Source organism: Peromyscus californicus, unplaced genomic scaffold (assembly GCF_007827085.1).
Source record: "Peromyscus californicus insignis strain IS unplaced genomic scaffold, ASM782708v3 Scaffold_19__1_contigs__length_69161282, whole genome shotgun sequence".
Lineage (NCBI taxonomy): Eukaryota > Metazoa > Chordata > Mammalia > Rodentia > Cricetidae > Peromyscus > Peromyscus californicus.
The window spans coordinates 52,888,194-52,904,469 of record NW_026294491.1 but is presented as its reverse complement, the minus strand read 5'-3'; the positions used below and the strand labels follow the sequence as shown (position 1 = coordinate 52,904,469).

General features: G+C 43.4%; 1 protein-coding gene across 1 annotated transcript in view; it reads left to right on the top strand.

Moving 5' to 3' along the window:
- The window catches only part of Efhc1 (EF-hand domain containing 1), a 39,499-nt gene that overhangs the window by 14,950 nt on the left and 8,273 nt on the right, over positions 1 to 16,276 (top strand). Inside the window, exons 6-9 of the mRNA XM_052745362.1 lie at positions 1,948 to 2,168; positions 5,776 to 5,916; positions 9,173 to 9,386; positions 10,005 to 10,179. Of these exons, the coding sequence (XP_052601322.1) occupies positions 1,948 to 2,168; positions 5,776 to 5,916; positions 9,173 to 9,386; positions 10,005 to 10,179 (751 nt within the window). The remainder of the gene's footprint in view (positions 1 to 1,947; positions 2,169 to 5,775; positions 5,917 to 9,172; positions 9,387 to 10,004; positions 10,180 to 16,276) is intronic.

Genomic DNA, 16,276 nt, shown 5'->3' with positions numbered 1-16,276 from the left:
TTATATCTTTAAAAAAAAAAAAGTCATACAGGACTGCCAGGATGGCTCTGCAGGTAAAGGTGCTTGTCACTAGGCCTGACAGCTGGAATCTAGTCCCTGATGGAGGCGTACATGGTAGAAGGAGGCGAGCTGACTCCCCCAAGTTATCTTCTGAACTCTACGTGTTTGCCGTGGTACACACTCCCTCCAATAAATAAATAAAAACATGCAAAAAAAATTTTGAAAAAGACACTTGGCCAACAATTAGATGAATGAGTGTTCAAAATTAGTAATCATCATACAATTCCAACTCAAAACTACAGTAAAATATTCCCTCACTCCAACAGAATTCTTTATTGCGAGCTGGAGAGATGGTTTAGCAGTTAAGGACCTGAGGTGGTAGCAGGAAACAGGCCAATTCCCAGAACTCATTGGCCCAGCAGTCTAGTAAATCAAGGAAGACATTTGATGTTGACCCCTGGCCTGCCTCCAAATGGGTAGTGCACATGAATGTGAACCTACAAGCATTCTTTCAATATCCACATCTACATCACACACACACACACACACACACACACACACCACACATACCACACACACCATCCCCCCCCACACACACACCACATACACACCAAATACTCAGGGAACAGAGAAGTAGAGAGGAGAGGTGGGAAGAAGTTGCTCTGCTACTGTATACCAATGTGACTATAGACCACAAGTCCATACTATCTATATATTTCAAAAAGCTACAACAGTCACATCAGGCCATGCTTGTGCTAGCCCATAGGAGGCTAAGGCAGGATAATTGTTACAAGATCAGGGAAAGCCTGTGCTACATATCAAGACCCTGTTTCAAGCTGGACAAAACAAGGAGAAAAAGTGAAAAACAAAATATTCTATTTTTACCATAGAGAAATAAAACATCAACACATTTAAACCTGATTTAATCACTTACTCAATATATACATGTATTAAAACATCATGATACCCTATTAATACGTACAATTTTTATGTTTTTATGGATCTGTTGGAAAAGTGAAAGGGCTGCTGAATGAGCATTTATTTCTCATACTCCAGAAATGCCATCTTTTTTTTTTTTTCTAATTTCCCATCTCAGTAATTACCCGTCAGGAGAGCCCTGCCCTGCTTCTGGCTCCGAGCATTTCAGCATTGTGGTCACGGTTATGTAGTGTGGTACCCCACCAGAATTGACTGGCCTTTGTGATGTTCATAGAGGCCATTCGGCATTAAATCCATCTGGAATAAGTTAACCCTTAGTTCTCACAACACACTGATAAAACTGGACTCGTTTCCAAAATGCAAGCTTCATTCAATATCGGAAGGAGATTCCTGTGGGAGTGGATTACTGTAATCATCTCATTAATTGTCTGTACCCCTACCTCATGTGTATGACTATGTCATACTCTCCTGATAGCAGTGGCGACTCTGTGTGTGTGTGTGTGTGTGTGTGTGTGTGTGTGTGTAGGAGAACCCATTATCTAAGTTATTATCTATCTCAACAAACAGGATATTTTCCCCTCAAAGGCAGGAGTTGGTTTTACACAGCTAATTGTGTAGCCTCAGTAGTTAGCAGTGCACTTTGTATACAGGTAGACCTAATAATTGTTGGATGTGTGGGAAATTGGGTGGCGAGTTAGAACCCAGTGACCTCGGTCCCTTCCAGAGCCAACTCTCTTACATGTCTCAGATGACCAAGTAGTAATTCTGTGGATCTTGGAGGCTTTTGATGATAGTGATAGCTGAATGTAGAAGAGAGATTTCATGAAAAATATCTGTCATATTATTTGTGTATTTTGTAAAGATTGACATATACAGCCTTATATTCCTTTGGCAAATCAGTGGGTGCTCAACCCTAAACCAGAGCCAGCCATCAAGAATACCCAGTGCTTACGTTCAGCTTTCTTCCTCTGTACTTTCCTTCATCCCTCTAACCCCATCTCCTATTAGAGAACTTCCCTCAGTGTGTGCTGGAAATCTCTGATCAAGAGGTGCTGGAGTGGTACACTGCCAAGGACTTCATTGTGGGGAAGTCCCTCACCATCCTCGGGAGGACTTTCTTCATTTACGACTGTGATCAGTTCACCCGACAGTACTACAAAGACAAGTTTGGAATGTCCGATTTACCACGCATCGACGTGACCAAGCATGAGCCACCTCCTGTAAAACAGGTAATGGAACAGAAATGCACTAAGAAAACGATGTGGAAAATGGAGGAAAGAACTCAATAAAAATGAATGAGTTCTCTATGATAGAGGCTCACAAAAGAGGAAATACAAAGAGCCCATCACCATACGAAAACACCCGCAGTCTAGTTACAATCAAAGATACAGAGCGACAATAATGAGGTTTTATAGTCTGCTCAATTTTAAAGATTTTTAGTGCCTAGTGTTTGTCTCTTTGAAAATGCAATTCTTGTAGACTGTTGATAGGAAAGTCAGGTAGAATCACCTTTCTGAAGGTGCTGTTTAATTCTTTAGAATATTGTTTATTTTATTTTATTTTATTTTACAATACAATTCAGTTCTACATATTAGCCACGGATTCCCTTGTTCTCCCCCCTCCCACGCCCCTCCCCTTCCCCTCAGCCCACTCCCCATTCCCATCTCCTCCAGGGCAAAGACTCCCCCGAGGATTGAGTTCAACCTGGTAGACTCAGTCCAGGCAGGTCCAGTCCCCTCCTCCCAGGCCGAGCCAAGTGACCCAGCATAAGCCCCAGGTTTCAAACAGCCAACTCATGCAATAAGCACAGGACCCGGTCCCACTGCCTGGATGCCTCCCAAACAGATCAAGTCAATCAACTGTCTCACCCATTCAGAGGGCCTGACCCAGTTGGGGCCCCTCAGCCATTGGTTCATAGTTAATGTGTTTCCATTCATTTGGCTATTTGTCCCTGTGCTTTATTCAACCTTGGTCTCAACAATTCTCGCTCATATAAACCCTCCTCTTTCTCGCTAATTGGACTCCCGGAGCTCCACGGGGGGCCTAGCTGTGGATCTCTGCATCCAGATCCCTCAGTCATTGGATGGGGTTTCTAGCACGACAATTAGGGTATTTGGCCATCCCATCACCAGAGTAGGTTAGTTCGGGCTGTCTCTCAACCATTGCCAGCAGTCTATTGTGGGGGTATCTTTGTGGATTTCTGTGGGCCTCTCTAGCACTTTGCTTCTTCCTATTCTCATGTGGTTTTCATTTACCATGGTCTCCTATTCCTTGTTCTCCCTCTCTGTTCTTGATCCAGCTGGGATCTCCCGCTCCCCGAAACTCTCTTTCCCTCGACCCTCGAGAATATTGTTTATCTTTGGTCTACAAAATACACCTTGAGGACTATAAAGGAATACATGTTTTGTGCAGGATGAAAATGAGGTTGACAAAACACATCTATCCATACTAGTGGAAAATTGTAAGGCCCATAAAAGATAAAGTAAGTCCATGCATATTAACATGGAAAATGTCCATAGAGTATTTTAAGTGAATAAGTATCTACATTTCTGTATATAACCTCTGTTTATAAAGGCTGAGAAACAGCTGTCAGAAACAGCTGCCTTATCAATTGTGGGCACTGGTTTCTCTTTGTGGGGATGGGAAGGTGGAGCAAGGGGATGACCAGAGAACTTCCTTCTGATAGTCCCTGTGCGGCTCTAATTTTGATTCTTATAGCAAGGCTATATTACTTTTAAAAATGTTTTAATTTTTTCCCATTTTAAATTATGTTCAAATGCACACAGCATACTATCTTAACTATGTTAAAGTACCTAGTGCAATGGTATTAAACCAAAGCATATTTTGTAGATCCAAGTGGTTTCCCCACTTCAAGTCAATTAGTCTCCCATATCATGAAGGTTTTCTTTTGTTCTGTCTTGTTTTCAATGGTAGCTATCAAAGCTGGGATGTTGCACATGGTAGACAAGTCCTCTATTACCTAGCAATACCTCTAGCTCTCCTAAATTACATGACAGAGAAATTATGGTATCACAACCTAAAATGATAAGAACACTTACTTGTAGATTAGTTTGTAATGTCTCTCGGTTAACCTCTGTGCATTCACCATTATGGAACCCTTTGGATAGCGTCTAGTGTCCTGTCCCTTTGCTTAACTTGGAAGGACTCCTGGGCACACTGCTTGCCAGTCAGGTGCAGTGGTAACTAACTCTCCCAGATTTTGTTCATTTAGAAATATCTTGATTTGTCCCTCGTTTCTGAAGGACAGCTTTGCTATGTATAGATTTCCCCATTGTCATGGTTTATTTCCTTTTACGATTGGCCCATTGGATACATTGGCCCAGTGCCTGTGGTCTCCAAAGTCACTTGGGAGAGATCTGCTGATAACCCTATTGTGTGTGACTAGGCAAGTCTCTCCCACTTTCGAGATTCTCTTTCTCATCGGGACATTTGGTCATTGTGTGTCTGACAACGTGAGTCTCTGAACTCATCTTCGGGCTCTTTGTATGTGTTTATTCATGTCTTTCAGCTGGTTGAAGAAATGTAAACTATTATTTCTTCAGACACACTCTCTCCCCTCATTTTTCTTCTCCTCTTTTTATGAGATGTGATGCTTATGTTGGTTCCTGAGAGCATCCGTGGGATTTTTCTTCAGTCTTTATATTCCTCAGAGTGAATAGTTTGCATTAGCCTAACTTCAGGAGTCCATCCTTCTTCCTCTCTCCCTCCCTCCCTCCCTCCCTTCCTTCCACCACCCCCCCCCAAGGGTCTCATATAGTGTAAGCCATCCTTGAACTAGCTATGTAGCCAAGGATGTCCTTGAACTCCTGACCTTCCTGTCGGTACCTCCAAGCGATGGGATGACAGACATGCACAGTCACACCTGGCTTCTGGAGTCATTAATTCTTCTGTTTACTCAAATCTGCCTTTGAATCCTAAGAGTGAGATTTTCATTTTAGTTCATTTTAATTTTCAGCTCCATAATTTCTTTAATTTACATTTATAATTTATTTTGTGCATGTGTGCTCAGCATGCAAATGGAGGTGAGGGGACAATTTGGTGGGAATGGTTTCTCTCGTTGTATGCTGTGGGTTCTGGGGATTGAACTCAGGTTGTCAGTGAGCGCTTTTACTTACTGGGCCAGCTCAATGACCCTTTTTTAATTTAATTTTGGTTTTATTTTAGGTTTTCTGTGTCTTGATTGATATTTCACTTTCTTATACTTAATTTTCTTTAAGTTTTCCATATCTCCCTTTCTTTGAGCATTTAAAAAAAATTGTGTGTGTGTGTGTGTGTGTGTGTGTGTGTGTGTGTGTGTGTGTGTATGCACGAGTGCATGCCATGGTATATATGTGGAGGTCAGGGGAGAACTTTTGGGTGTTGGTTCTCTGCTTCCACTGTGAATTTAGAGTTCAAGTTCAGGTCCTGAGGCTTCCTTGGCAAGTGCTGCCCCTTCGCCCCCACCCCAACCCCCACCCCGTGGGCTGGCCCTCTTGGAGCATTTTTAAGGTAGTTGTTTTAAAGCCATTGTCAAGCATACCCTCCCTGGGATCTTTCCTAGGGAAAATCTCTGTTGCTTATTTTTTTTCCCCTTCAATGTACCAATTTCCTAGTTCTTTTATATGTCTTGTGACTTGTTGAGAATGGGATGTTTATTCATTTATTTTTGAGACAAGATCTAATTACATAACCTAGGTTAGCCATGAATTTGCAGTCCTCAAAAGTTGCTTTTGGGTAAGTGTTTCTGAGCTGACTTTGAAGAAAACACTCACAGTGATATCTCTTGTGCGACGTCAACACCGATAGCCTCACTTCTTCCTTCTTGTTTCTCTCCAGGAGTTACCTCCATATAATGGCTATGGACTAATTGAAGATTCTGCTCAGAACTGTTTTGCTCTCATTCCCAAAGCTCCCAGAAAAGATATCATTAAAATGTTGGTGAATGACAACAAGGTGCTCCGCTATCTAGCTGCACTGGTGAGGCAAAGTTTATACACTAAGATCTTTTTCTTCTGTCTCGGTACATTGGACAGTTGTTCATTTTGTCTATAGGGTGCAGCATTACAGTGCCAGGGTCATGTGCTCCCAACAGCAAACACTGGATATGGGAGCCAGCCTTCAGAAATGATAGGTAGTACTAAGTACGGTGCTTCTGAACCAAGACCCAGCTCAATTCCTGACTCTCCACATGCCATTCCTAGATCTCCACACGCCATCCATAATCTCTCCCTTTTATACCTCAAAATTTGCATCCATCTTGCCTCTGTTAAGCAATTGTAAATTTCAATATCATATTCAAATCATCTGTGTATTGACAGACTCTTCCAGAGTATATTTCCTGAAGAATAGAAACTATGTCTTACCGATTTTTAGTACTAGCTATGATATCTATATGGATATATTTTATATTACATATAAAAAGCTGAATTATACTACATTCACAAAGATCTTTTGAAATTTTTAAATTATTTTATGTGTATGAGTAGTTTGCCTACATGTATGGTCATGCACTGTAGAGGGCAAAAAAGTCCTTGTGCACACAGTTAAGTACTGGAGAAGCCAGGAAAGTTAAATACACAGGCATCCTTCAAAGTGGGGGAGATATTTAACATGTCTTCCTCCTGGAATGCTGGAAATGGGTGTAATTTACAGCCTGGTGATCCTCTGCTGTATGGTGAGCCAGGCTCCACCCATATCCCCAAAAATTTGTTGACTTATCCCAGACCCTTTCCCCCTAAAACCTTGTGTGAAGGTCTATGTATGCCTGCTGCCCAAGAGACCAGAAGAGGGTGTCTGATTCCTAAAACCTTGGGCATTACTTCTAGACCATAAACCTCATCCTTGTGAGAGATGCATTTGTACTTTACCACAGCCTAAGTGACTTACAAATTATCTTAGGGCCTGGCCCAATCCTGACTCCCACAAGTCTTATGTTGATCTCAGTCATTCTCCCTGGACCCTTATTTTGAGCGTTGTTTCTGAGTCAACAGAACCCATCTTACAGATGAAGCCATATGTACTCTGTAAAGAACTTCAGTGTAAATGTCTTGAGATTTCCTGTACTCGTGGGACTGAGTTAATTGTTATCAGAAAACTTCTTCCAAAATTGTGCTGGGCTTAAGTATGGCTAAAATAAATGAACTGGTATCAGATACTCGAAGTTTTGGCTCAGTGCCGGTACTTAGGTCAGACTGAACCGAGATTCATTCTTGTCTATTGGTGGACCATTCCCCTGCCATCCAGAAGGCCTATGGGGACCCCCCACAATGTACCACATGTATGCCTGATGCCCAAGAGGCCAGCAGAGGGTATCAGATCCCGAGAGTTACAGATGGTTGTGAAGGTTGTAAGCCACCATGCGGGTGCTGGGAATTAAACCCAGGTCAGACTCTGGGAGAGCAGCCAGTGTCCTGAACTACGGAGTCATCTCTCTGGACACTGCCTTTAATATATAGCAAGTCATTTAAAAGCATGAAGATGTAGTTAAAAATTTTAAAGTTTTTTAAACTCAAGCTTTAAAAAGATCTGTTTATTATATTGAAGGAGATAACAAGCAAGATTGAGGATTTCAAGAAAGAATGAAAAACAACCTCCCCCCCCACACACACAAAACACCCTGTTTTAAGTTTTGAACTATATTTCCAGGATGAAACTGAAAAATATGTTCCAAAAAAAAAAACTTGTTAAGATCAGTCCATTACATTTTAAAATAAATCTCTTAAGAAATGGAAAGTAAAGGGAATTTTCTTAATCTTATAAAATATATCTGCAAACCCTACTGTCAACAGCATTTCAGTGATGAAATGTGGAGGAAATACTCCCCGCGATTAGGAACAAGGGAGGCGGGACTGGCAGCACACGTTATGCTCTGTCTCGTTGGAGAGTTTCTAGCTAGAGCGGCCTGAGGGAGAAGGAAGCAAAAATAACCCCAGGGGAGCTAATACTGTGGCCATGAGTGTGTTCTGAGTACCTCAGGAGCAGAGACGGCGCCCACTGCGTACTGAGTCCTGGAGCGGCACAAGACCTGGCCCATACTTCCAAGACCCTGAAGTATTGGCCACCGCGGAGGTGGTTTGGATGAGATGTATCCAGAAAGCCATTAGCATTTGAATACTTGGTTCCCAGGTTTTGGTATTTTTAGGGGAGGCTTAAGAGGTTTTGCTGGAGGAGGTGTGTCACGGCGGGGGGTGGGGGGTGGGGGGGTGGAACTTTGAGGTTCAAAAACAATGCCCCGTGCCAGCCCATTCCCAGCTAGTTCTCTCTGTCTCCTGCTAGTGACTAGAGACGTGATGCCTCCGCAGCTGCTCCAGCATCCCTCACTTGCTACCTCTGCTCCACCATCTAATGCAACTGTGAGCCCCAAACAAACTCTCCTTCTTGTTGTTGGGTTTTTTCTTTCCCCACAGCAGTAGAAAAGCAATACAATCACTCCGTGGAAGGGACATAGCTTTGAATGTACATGTAGTTCACTGAAATGTCAGAGTTCTTAGATTATCCAGTAGTGAATGTCACGGCAAATAGGTAACCCCGGATGTTGATCAACTTCCTGACCTGAAGTTCAAGGCTACAAAGCCGATTTATTCTCAATCGATGAGACCCACAAGGGTGGAGCTATTTTCCCTGTACACTTCCCTGCCTCGGCTGAGCTTCTTAGCATCTTCACTTCCTAGTCTGTCAACATCCAGCCCTCCTGCTCTCCACAGCTGCTCCTTGGAGCGGTCTCTACGTAGACCCTGGGTCTGTGGCAGGCTGACTCAGGCTCCATACTTGTGTATGTGGCCTGTTCTCAGGCCTCCAGATAACTCAGTTTTAAAGCCGCAGATTCTCAAAATTGTGCCCAGCTGCTGCCCTCTGAACTGGGGATTCCTTCGTACTGTAGTTGAGCCTTGTAAAGGCTGTGGACTTGTCATGTTCCCTGGCTTACCTTTTGGGTGAGACTTCTCCCCTGGCTGTGGAGCCGCGTGGCTGGCTGGGGAGATGTGCTCAGGCTGTTTTTTTCCCAGGGCTTTGCTCCTGGGATTCTCTTCTGCATCTTAGCATCCGTGCCTACACTCCCACAAGTCAGCAGTCCACGGGAGTTGAGTTAGGGTGGCCTCCCTTCCCACAGTGAAGCCTGGCTGTCCCAGCCCAGACCCTCAACATGTGGCAGGTTTATATGCATCCAGCTTGGTTTCATTTGGGGGTTCTTGGAAAGATCATGGACCTTGATATTCTCTTTTCTCCATCTTCCTAGGAGTCCCCTATCCCAGAAGACAAAAACCGTCGGTTTGTCTTCTCTTATTTTCTTGCCACTGATATGATCAGTATCTTTGAACCTCCTGTTCGAAATTCCGGTATCATCGGGGGCAAGTTCCTGGGCCGGACTAAAGTTGTTAAACCATTCTCTTCAGTTGACAACCCCGTCTACTATGGACCAGGTGACTTCTTCATCGGTGCCGTGATTGAGGGTAAGTCTAAACATGGCTCCGAGTTTCCTCTTGGCTTGAAAAATGGATTCTTCACAGCTATGACTTAATTCATTCTTAAGGCTTATCAGAAGCAATCGGGCTGTGTTCTGACTGAGATGGTGCTAATATGACTATTTCTTAATCTCCTTGCTTATCAGTTACACTCTAAATTAACTGAGTTTGTTGATACTACATTGTTGTATATATTGGCTCCATTTGTTAGATGTTAACATAAGAAACCCGAGGAAACCACTGAATATTAATGTATATGTTCAAAATTCACTAGTCTGGCCAGATGTGATAGCACACACCTTTAATCTTAGTACTTGGGAGGCAGAGGCAGGTGGATCTCTGTGAGTTCAAGGCCAGCCTGGTGTACATTGTGAGGTCCAGGACAGCCAGGACTTTGTAGAGAGACTTTTTGTCTCAAAAAAAATAAAATTAAAAAAAAAAACAAACAAACGAACGAAACAAAACCACCACAACAAAACAAAACACTTCACTAGTTGGCCACAAATGATTAACTGTGGATCTATTGCTAACAGGTTAACATTGTTTTGCTCCTGACTGCATGAGAGAAGCAAAGCGGAACTAAGTGTAACGCTACTCTCTCCTCAGTGTTCAGCCATCGATTCATCATCCTTGATACAGATGAGTATGTTTTAAAATACATGGAGAGCAACGCTTCCCAGTATTCAGCAGAAGCCCTCGCCTCAATCCAGAACCGTATCCGAAAGGATGCTCCCGCACAGGATGCTCCCCCACAGGATGTTCTTGCACCAGGATCAGAAAGGTATGTTTGACTGCCTTGGGTAAGGATTTGGCACATGCAAGCTATTTAGAAAGCAATCCCACCCTGTGTGTGTTGTATTTATGTGGTATATGTGCACGTGTGTGCCTAGGTACATAGGCACACATGCTTGTTCACTCGTGTGCAGAGGAGAACGTTAAGTATCCTGTTCGGTCATGCTATGCCGTATTTCTTTGAGGCAGAGCCTCTCACTAAGTCTGGATCTAGGCTGGTGGCCAGCAACCCGATGATCCCCTTGTCTCTGCTCCCCGCAGCACTGGGGTTGAGGGTGCAGCCACACTCAGGGTTTTTTGTTTTGTTTCTACACAAGGGCCGGGACCTGAGCTCCTCATACCTGAATGCTCACGCAGCAAGCATTCTGACCCACTGAGTCATCCCTGCAGAATCCTAGAAAGGAATTCTTGTCGAAGTAGATGCATAATGATGTTTTAGGATTTCAGCTTTCCTTTACCAGGTTGGAGTTGTCAGGCAAATGTAGATGGTTTCTTGGGCTCAAAATAATAATTACCGTCTTAGAAATTTTCCAGTTTTCCCCCCTGCAGCAAATATTTATTGAACGAATGCCTGCCATATCTGCTTCAGATGTTATCACTAGGCCACTGGTCTGATCAGTAAACAAAATAAATACAAAATTGCTCTCTTTCTGGACTGACCTAAGCAGGAATTGACAGAGAGTAATACAAACTTCATCATACAGCACAATCCGTGATAAATTGCATACAAAATTAAGGCAATACAAAATACACGATACAAAAATAAGGCAAATGTAGGTGGCAAGCATTTCTGGAGGTTGGCAGTGGTTTGCACTTGCTTGGCAGAGGGGAGCCACTTTCGAGGGCAACTCTGAGCAAACCCTTGAAGGGAAGCGAGTTCTCTGGGTAGCTATGTAGATGCAGGACTAGTGAGTACAGAGCCTGCCAGGTAGCATGCTCCACTTAGCATGCTCAAGGAACTGGATAGACCAGTGAGATGAGGAGGGGTAAGTGCTGAAATTAGAAAATTAATGGGAAAAAAAAAACTACAAAGGAAAATTAACGAGGAGCTGGACTGCACTGGGAGTCTCTGAGTAGAGGAGGATCCGGGTCTGACATACGCTTTTATAGGACTAGCCCGCTGCCACGTTGATACTCCAATCAGAGCCACATGTGGTGGTGCAAACCTAATTCTAGCCCTTGGGAGGTACAGTCAGAAGGCTCAAGAGTTTCAAGGCCAGCCTCAGCTACATAGAGAGTTTGAGGCCAGCCTGAGCTATGTGAGATTGAGAAGGAGTAGGAGGGAAGAGAAAGAGGGTGTGCGAGAGAGATCGGGAGGGAGATTAGAAACAATACTGTAGGAGATGGCAGAGCATGAAGGCCAGAGAAGTGAAGAAATGATCTAATTGGCTGAGCCAATGTGACAAAAGATAAGTTACAGGGCATGAGAGAACTAGAAGAGTTAAAGAAGGTTCTAAGATGGGGCCTGAGCAGCAGGACGGACTTACTGTCGCCTGAGATAGGGACAGTGAGAACTGGATACAGGAGTTTGTTAGGGGAGTGTGGTAGAGACTTGGGTTTGGAGTGTATTTTATATTTAGGAGATAAAATAGAACCAGGTGTGTGCTAGCATTATGCAGGGGACTAAGGACTTCAATGAGATTTCCAGCAGAGTTAGGAAAGCTCAAAAGAGGTAGATGTAAGGGAGGATGGGAGGCACTCTAGATAAAATGTACACACAGTATTTATGAGGAGTTTTGTTCAAAGGAGGACAGAGAAAGGGAACCGTAGCTAGCAGAGGAGGTAAAGTCAGCTGAAAATTATGTTTTGTGTTTGGTTTAAGATGGAAAAAAATACAAGCAAAAAAATACAAAAATACGAAAGCCACCTACCTGCCTTTGATCCCATCTATCAGGTGGCCAAGCAGCACTATTGTGAATTTGAGGTCATCACAGGCAAGACCCTGTCTCAAACAACAAAATCATATTGGTGCATGTTAAAATTCAGTGGGGAGGAACTGACAGATGTGTGAGAGATGGGCAGAGTTGCTGAAGTGTGAGAGACAGGATGGATGGGATTTAGCAGTGGAGAGAACTTGGCGCTGGGTAGAAGCACTGTTTATTTATCTAGGGCAATCATCCTAAAAAATGTTAGTTTCAGGACACTCGTGATTGAAAAAACACTGTAGACCTGTATTAGTTACTTTTCTGTTGCTGTGGTAAAATACTATGACTAAGGCAACTTCCAGAAGGAAGAGTTTATGTGGCTTATGGTATTCCCTCGTATTCCAGAGGAGTAAGAGTCCATTGTGGGGGTGGGGGAGGCATAACAGGAAGTAGCAGGCATGATGTCAGGGCAGGAGACACATCTTCTAGTGTGAGGGCCAGGCAAAGAGAATGAACGGGAAGTGGGGTAAGACGATAAGCACTCGATCTCCACCTCCAGTGCTGGACCTGCTGCAGCAAGGCTCCACCTCACAAAGGTTCCACAACCTCCCCAAACAGTGCCACCAGCTGGGGACCAAGTGATCAAATCCATGAGCCTATGGAGGGACTGTATTAGCCAGAGTTCTCTAGAGGAACACAGCTTACAGAATATATATATATTCTGAATATAGATATATGAATATAACTCTCATATATACATGAGAGAGGGGGGGTTTATTAGAGTGGTTTACAGGCTGTGGTCCAGCTAGTCCAACAATGGCTGTCTACCAACAGAAGATCCAAGCATCCAGTAGTTGTTCAGTACACAAGGCTGGATGTCTCAGCTGGTCTTCAGGATACACCAGAATCCCAAAGAACTAGGGATGTTCTGCAATGCCAGTGAAGAAATAGACTTGCCATTGGGACCAAGGTCAAGCAGGCAAAGAGAACAAGTTTCCTTCTTCCGTGTCCTTGATAGAGGATGGATGCAGAAGGTGTGGCCCAGACTAGAGGAGGATCTTCCCACCTCAAAACATCTAATTAAAAAATCTCTCACAGGTGTACCCAGCTTCTTGGGTTTTAGTTAGTTCCGGATGTAGTCAACTTGACAAAAAAGAATAGCCATCACAGGAACATTTTTTTTTCATACAAACCATAACAAGATCATTAAGAACTTTTAATCTGTTCATATTTAGCATATTAGAAATTATATCTGAAATGTAAAAATACTTTTTTAGAATATACTAACGAAGGTAACTTTTTTTTAGATAGAGTTGCATGTGTTCCCAACTAGCCTTGAAACTGATATGGAGCTGAGGCTGACCTAGAATTATGATCCTCCTGCCTCTGCCTCCCACATGATGGGACTACAGGTGTGTGCACTTCCGGTCCTGGTTTTATATGGGGCTGGGAATCGAATCCAGGGCCTCACACATGCTAGCCAAGCACACTATGAACTGAGCCACAAAAACGAGAACAATCTCTGTGGAAAATAACTATGTTTTCTGTTTTCCAAACAAAAACAACTATTGGGAAGAATTACACTTTAATTTTTTGAGAATACCTTTAATATCTGGTTTTCTTAAGAGAAGACAGCTGAATTTTTATGTTTTTAAATTCAGCCCAGAAAAAAAAAAAAAAAACCTTTATTGTGTAATATTTGGGAAAATTTGTGTATGCTTGTGGGGGAAGAGGAGGGAAAAGATAAACAGTAGTGGTGGTGTTGTTTTTCACCTTGGAGAACCTTCCAAGGGCCTTGGAGACCCCAGCAGTCCAGGCACTATTCTTAGAAACTTTGATGTTGGTGACATGAAGTCAGAACCTAAGGGAACAGACACACATAGACAGAAAAATGTGGTTGGAAAGCGCTTCTAAGTGTTTGTCATAGTGTGGAGTACAGTAGGAATTTGTGAAATGTGTTATTTTATTGAACATATAGGTTATATATTGAACATAAGGGAAATGAACACCTAAAAATTAAAATACAGTGTTATTTTACTTACTACAGCAACAGAAAAAAATAGGACCAATTCTTTTGGTTTTTCGAGACAGGGTTTCTCTGTGTAGCTTTGCGCCTTTCCTGGGACTCACTTGGTAGCCCAGGCTGGCCTCGAACTCACAGAGATCCGCCTGGCTCTGCCTCCCGAGTGCTGGGATTAAAGGCGTGCGCCACCACTGCCCGGCCCAATTCTAATCTATATTCACCATCAATTGAAAAATGTATCTTAATTCCAGAGATGTTACAAGTGGGGAAAATCTGTCATTGTGTCAGGGGAGCAGGTAGTGTGGTTAGGCACAGCCTTCTGGGCGGCCTGGGGAGTTCTCTTCAGGGTCCTCTGCTCAGCGGCAGCCAGAACCCCAGGCTGTTGAAAAGAATTTCCAGGCCAGTCGGTGTGAAGCCAAGCTGAGATTTGTTTATGAAAAGAGAGATTTTTATGTAGATTTAAGCAAAGGCATAGAGGAGGGACAGAAAGAGGGAGGAAGGAGAAGAGAGAGAGCCTGGGGAGGAGGAAGGGGGAGGAGAGAGGGAGAGAGGAAGAGGAGAGGACAGAAGCGGGGAGAGAAGGAGGATCGAGGAGAGGTTTGAAGAAAAGGACTGTTATACATTCCCTAGAGAGGACCCAGGATTCTGAGGGGAGAGTCATATTTAAGTATATTAATAATAGTGCATATGTTAATATTAGTATATTATAATTATAATATATTAATAATAGTGGCTACTAAAAACACATTACTCAAAGGATTTGAAAGATTAACTAAAAATATTTTGGTATAATTATTTTCTCTAAAGAACTCTCCTTGCCAGACTTTAGGGCACAGGCCTGTGGCCTAGCTGCTCACATCTTCAAGGCACGCCTGATGGACTTAGTGAAACCATGTCTCAAAAATAAAATGAGACTGAGGATGTCGCTCAGAGGTAGAGAACTTGCTAGCATGTGTGAGGTCTGGTGTTTAATCTCCAGAGTTGCAAAAGTACATAGATAAATAAACAGAACTCTTCCTTATTAACTGAGGTTATCAAGCGGTTTATGAGATGCATTATAAATGTTTAAAGAGGAGAAAGGAGTTCTGACCAAACCTCAGGCCCCGCAAGGTCAAAGGGATTCTTACTATATCATAGGTCACACGGAGCCAAGGCACATGTCTGGATTATAAACCTGTTCATTATCTTGTGAGATTTTTCTCAAAAATGCGATTTCAAGTCCTTTGCCAGGGACTTGATGCCATTTGGTGAGAGGCTTAATCCAGGTACCCGAGGGTGAGGGTTTTCGCCCTCTCCCTTCTCCCTTTCACTGTCCGGTCTTTCCACCCTGGCTCGTGAGAACTGAAGTAGTGTGGCTGTCCAGGAAAGTGGGAGGCGGCATGGTGAGCACTAAGGGCCCACTTGGTATTCATGGCCATTATGTTCAATTCAGCTCCTTCTCAAAAGGGTCCCCTTCTATTCTCCTGTGTCTGTGCAAATACCAGCAGACCCTGGGAGCTATTTGCTCAAGCATGCTACCAGCAAAACCTCATTTTATATCAGGCAACGAGGAAAAGTGCACGAGGGCTCAGACTTCTGTAGCCATAAAAGGAAGGGAGAGCAGGTGTTGGACAAAGAGGGCTGCTGCTGTCCCTTTTCCCGTCCTCACTTCTGTCAGTTGTCCTCTGTGAGAGGAAATGTGTGAAGATGACATAAATCCTGAGGTCACACTCCTGTGTCTTCAAGCCCTTCCCGCTTTGGCCCTTTCCCTATCCCAATCTATAACGAACCCTGCAGTAGGAAGTGCACATCCTTCATTCAGCTAATAATCTCAAGAGGTTCCCAAGAATCAGCAGGCCTGTGTATTTTCTTTTGTTTTGTTCGAGACAGGGTTTCCTCTGTGTAGCCCTGGCTGTCCTGGAATTCACTCTGTAGTCAATGGTTGGCCTTGAACTCGGAGAGGTCCGCTTGCCTCTGCCTCCGGAGTGGGGTGCTGGGATTAAAGTCACTGTCTAGATTAGGTCTGTGTATTTTTATGGTAGGTGACAATTCCAAGAGGATGGATTTTTGAGCGGCTAGCCATTGTTTTCTCTGGGCCAGAAAATTGGTGTAGCATATAGGAAATTAACTGAATACTGATTTTGGCTTGAAGTTCTTAGGGAGTAAGGGATCTCCTTTGCAATTGAAAAAAAAAATGTTATTTTATGTATATGGAAGTT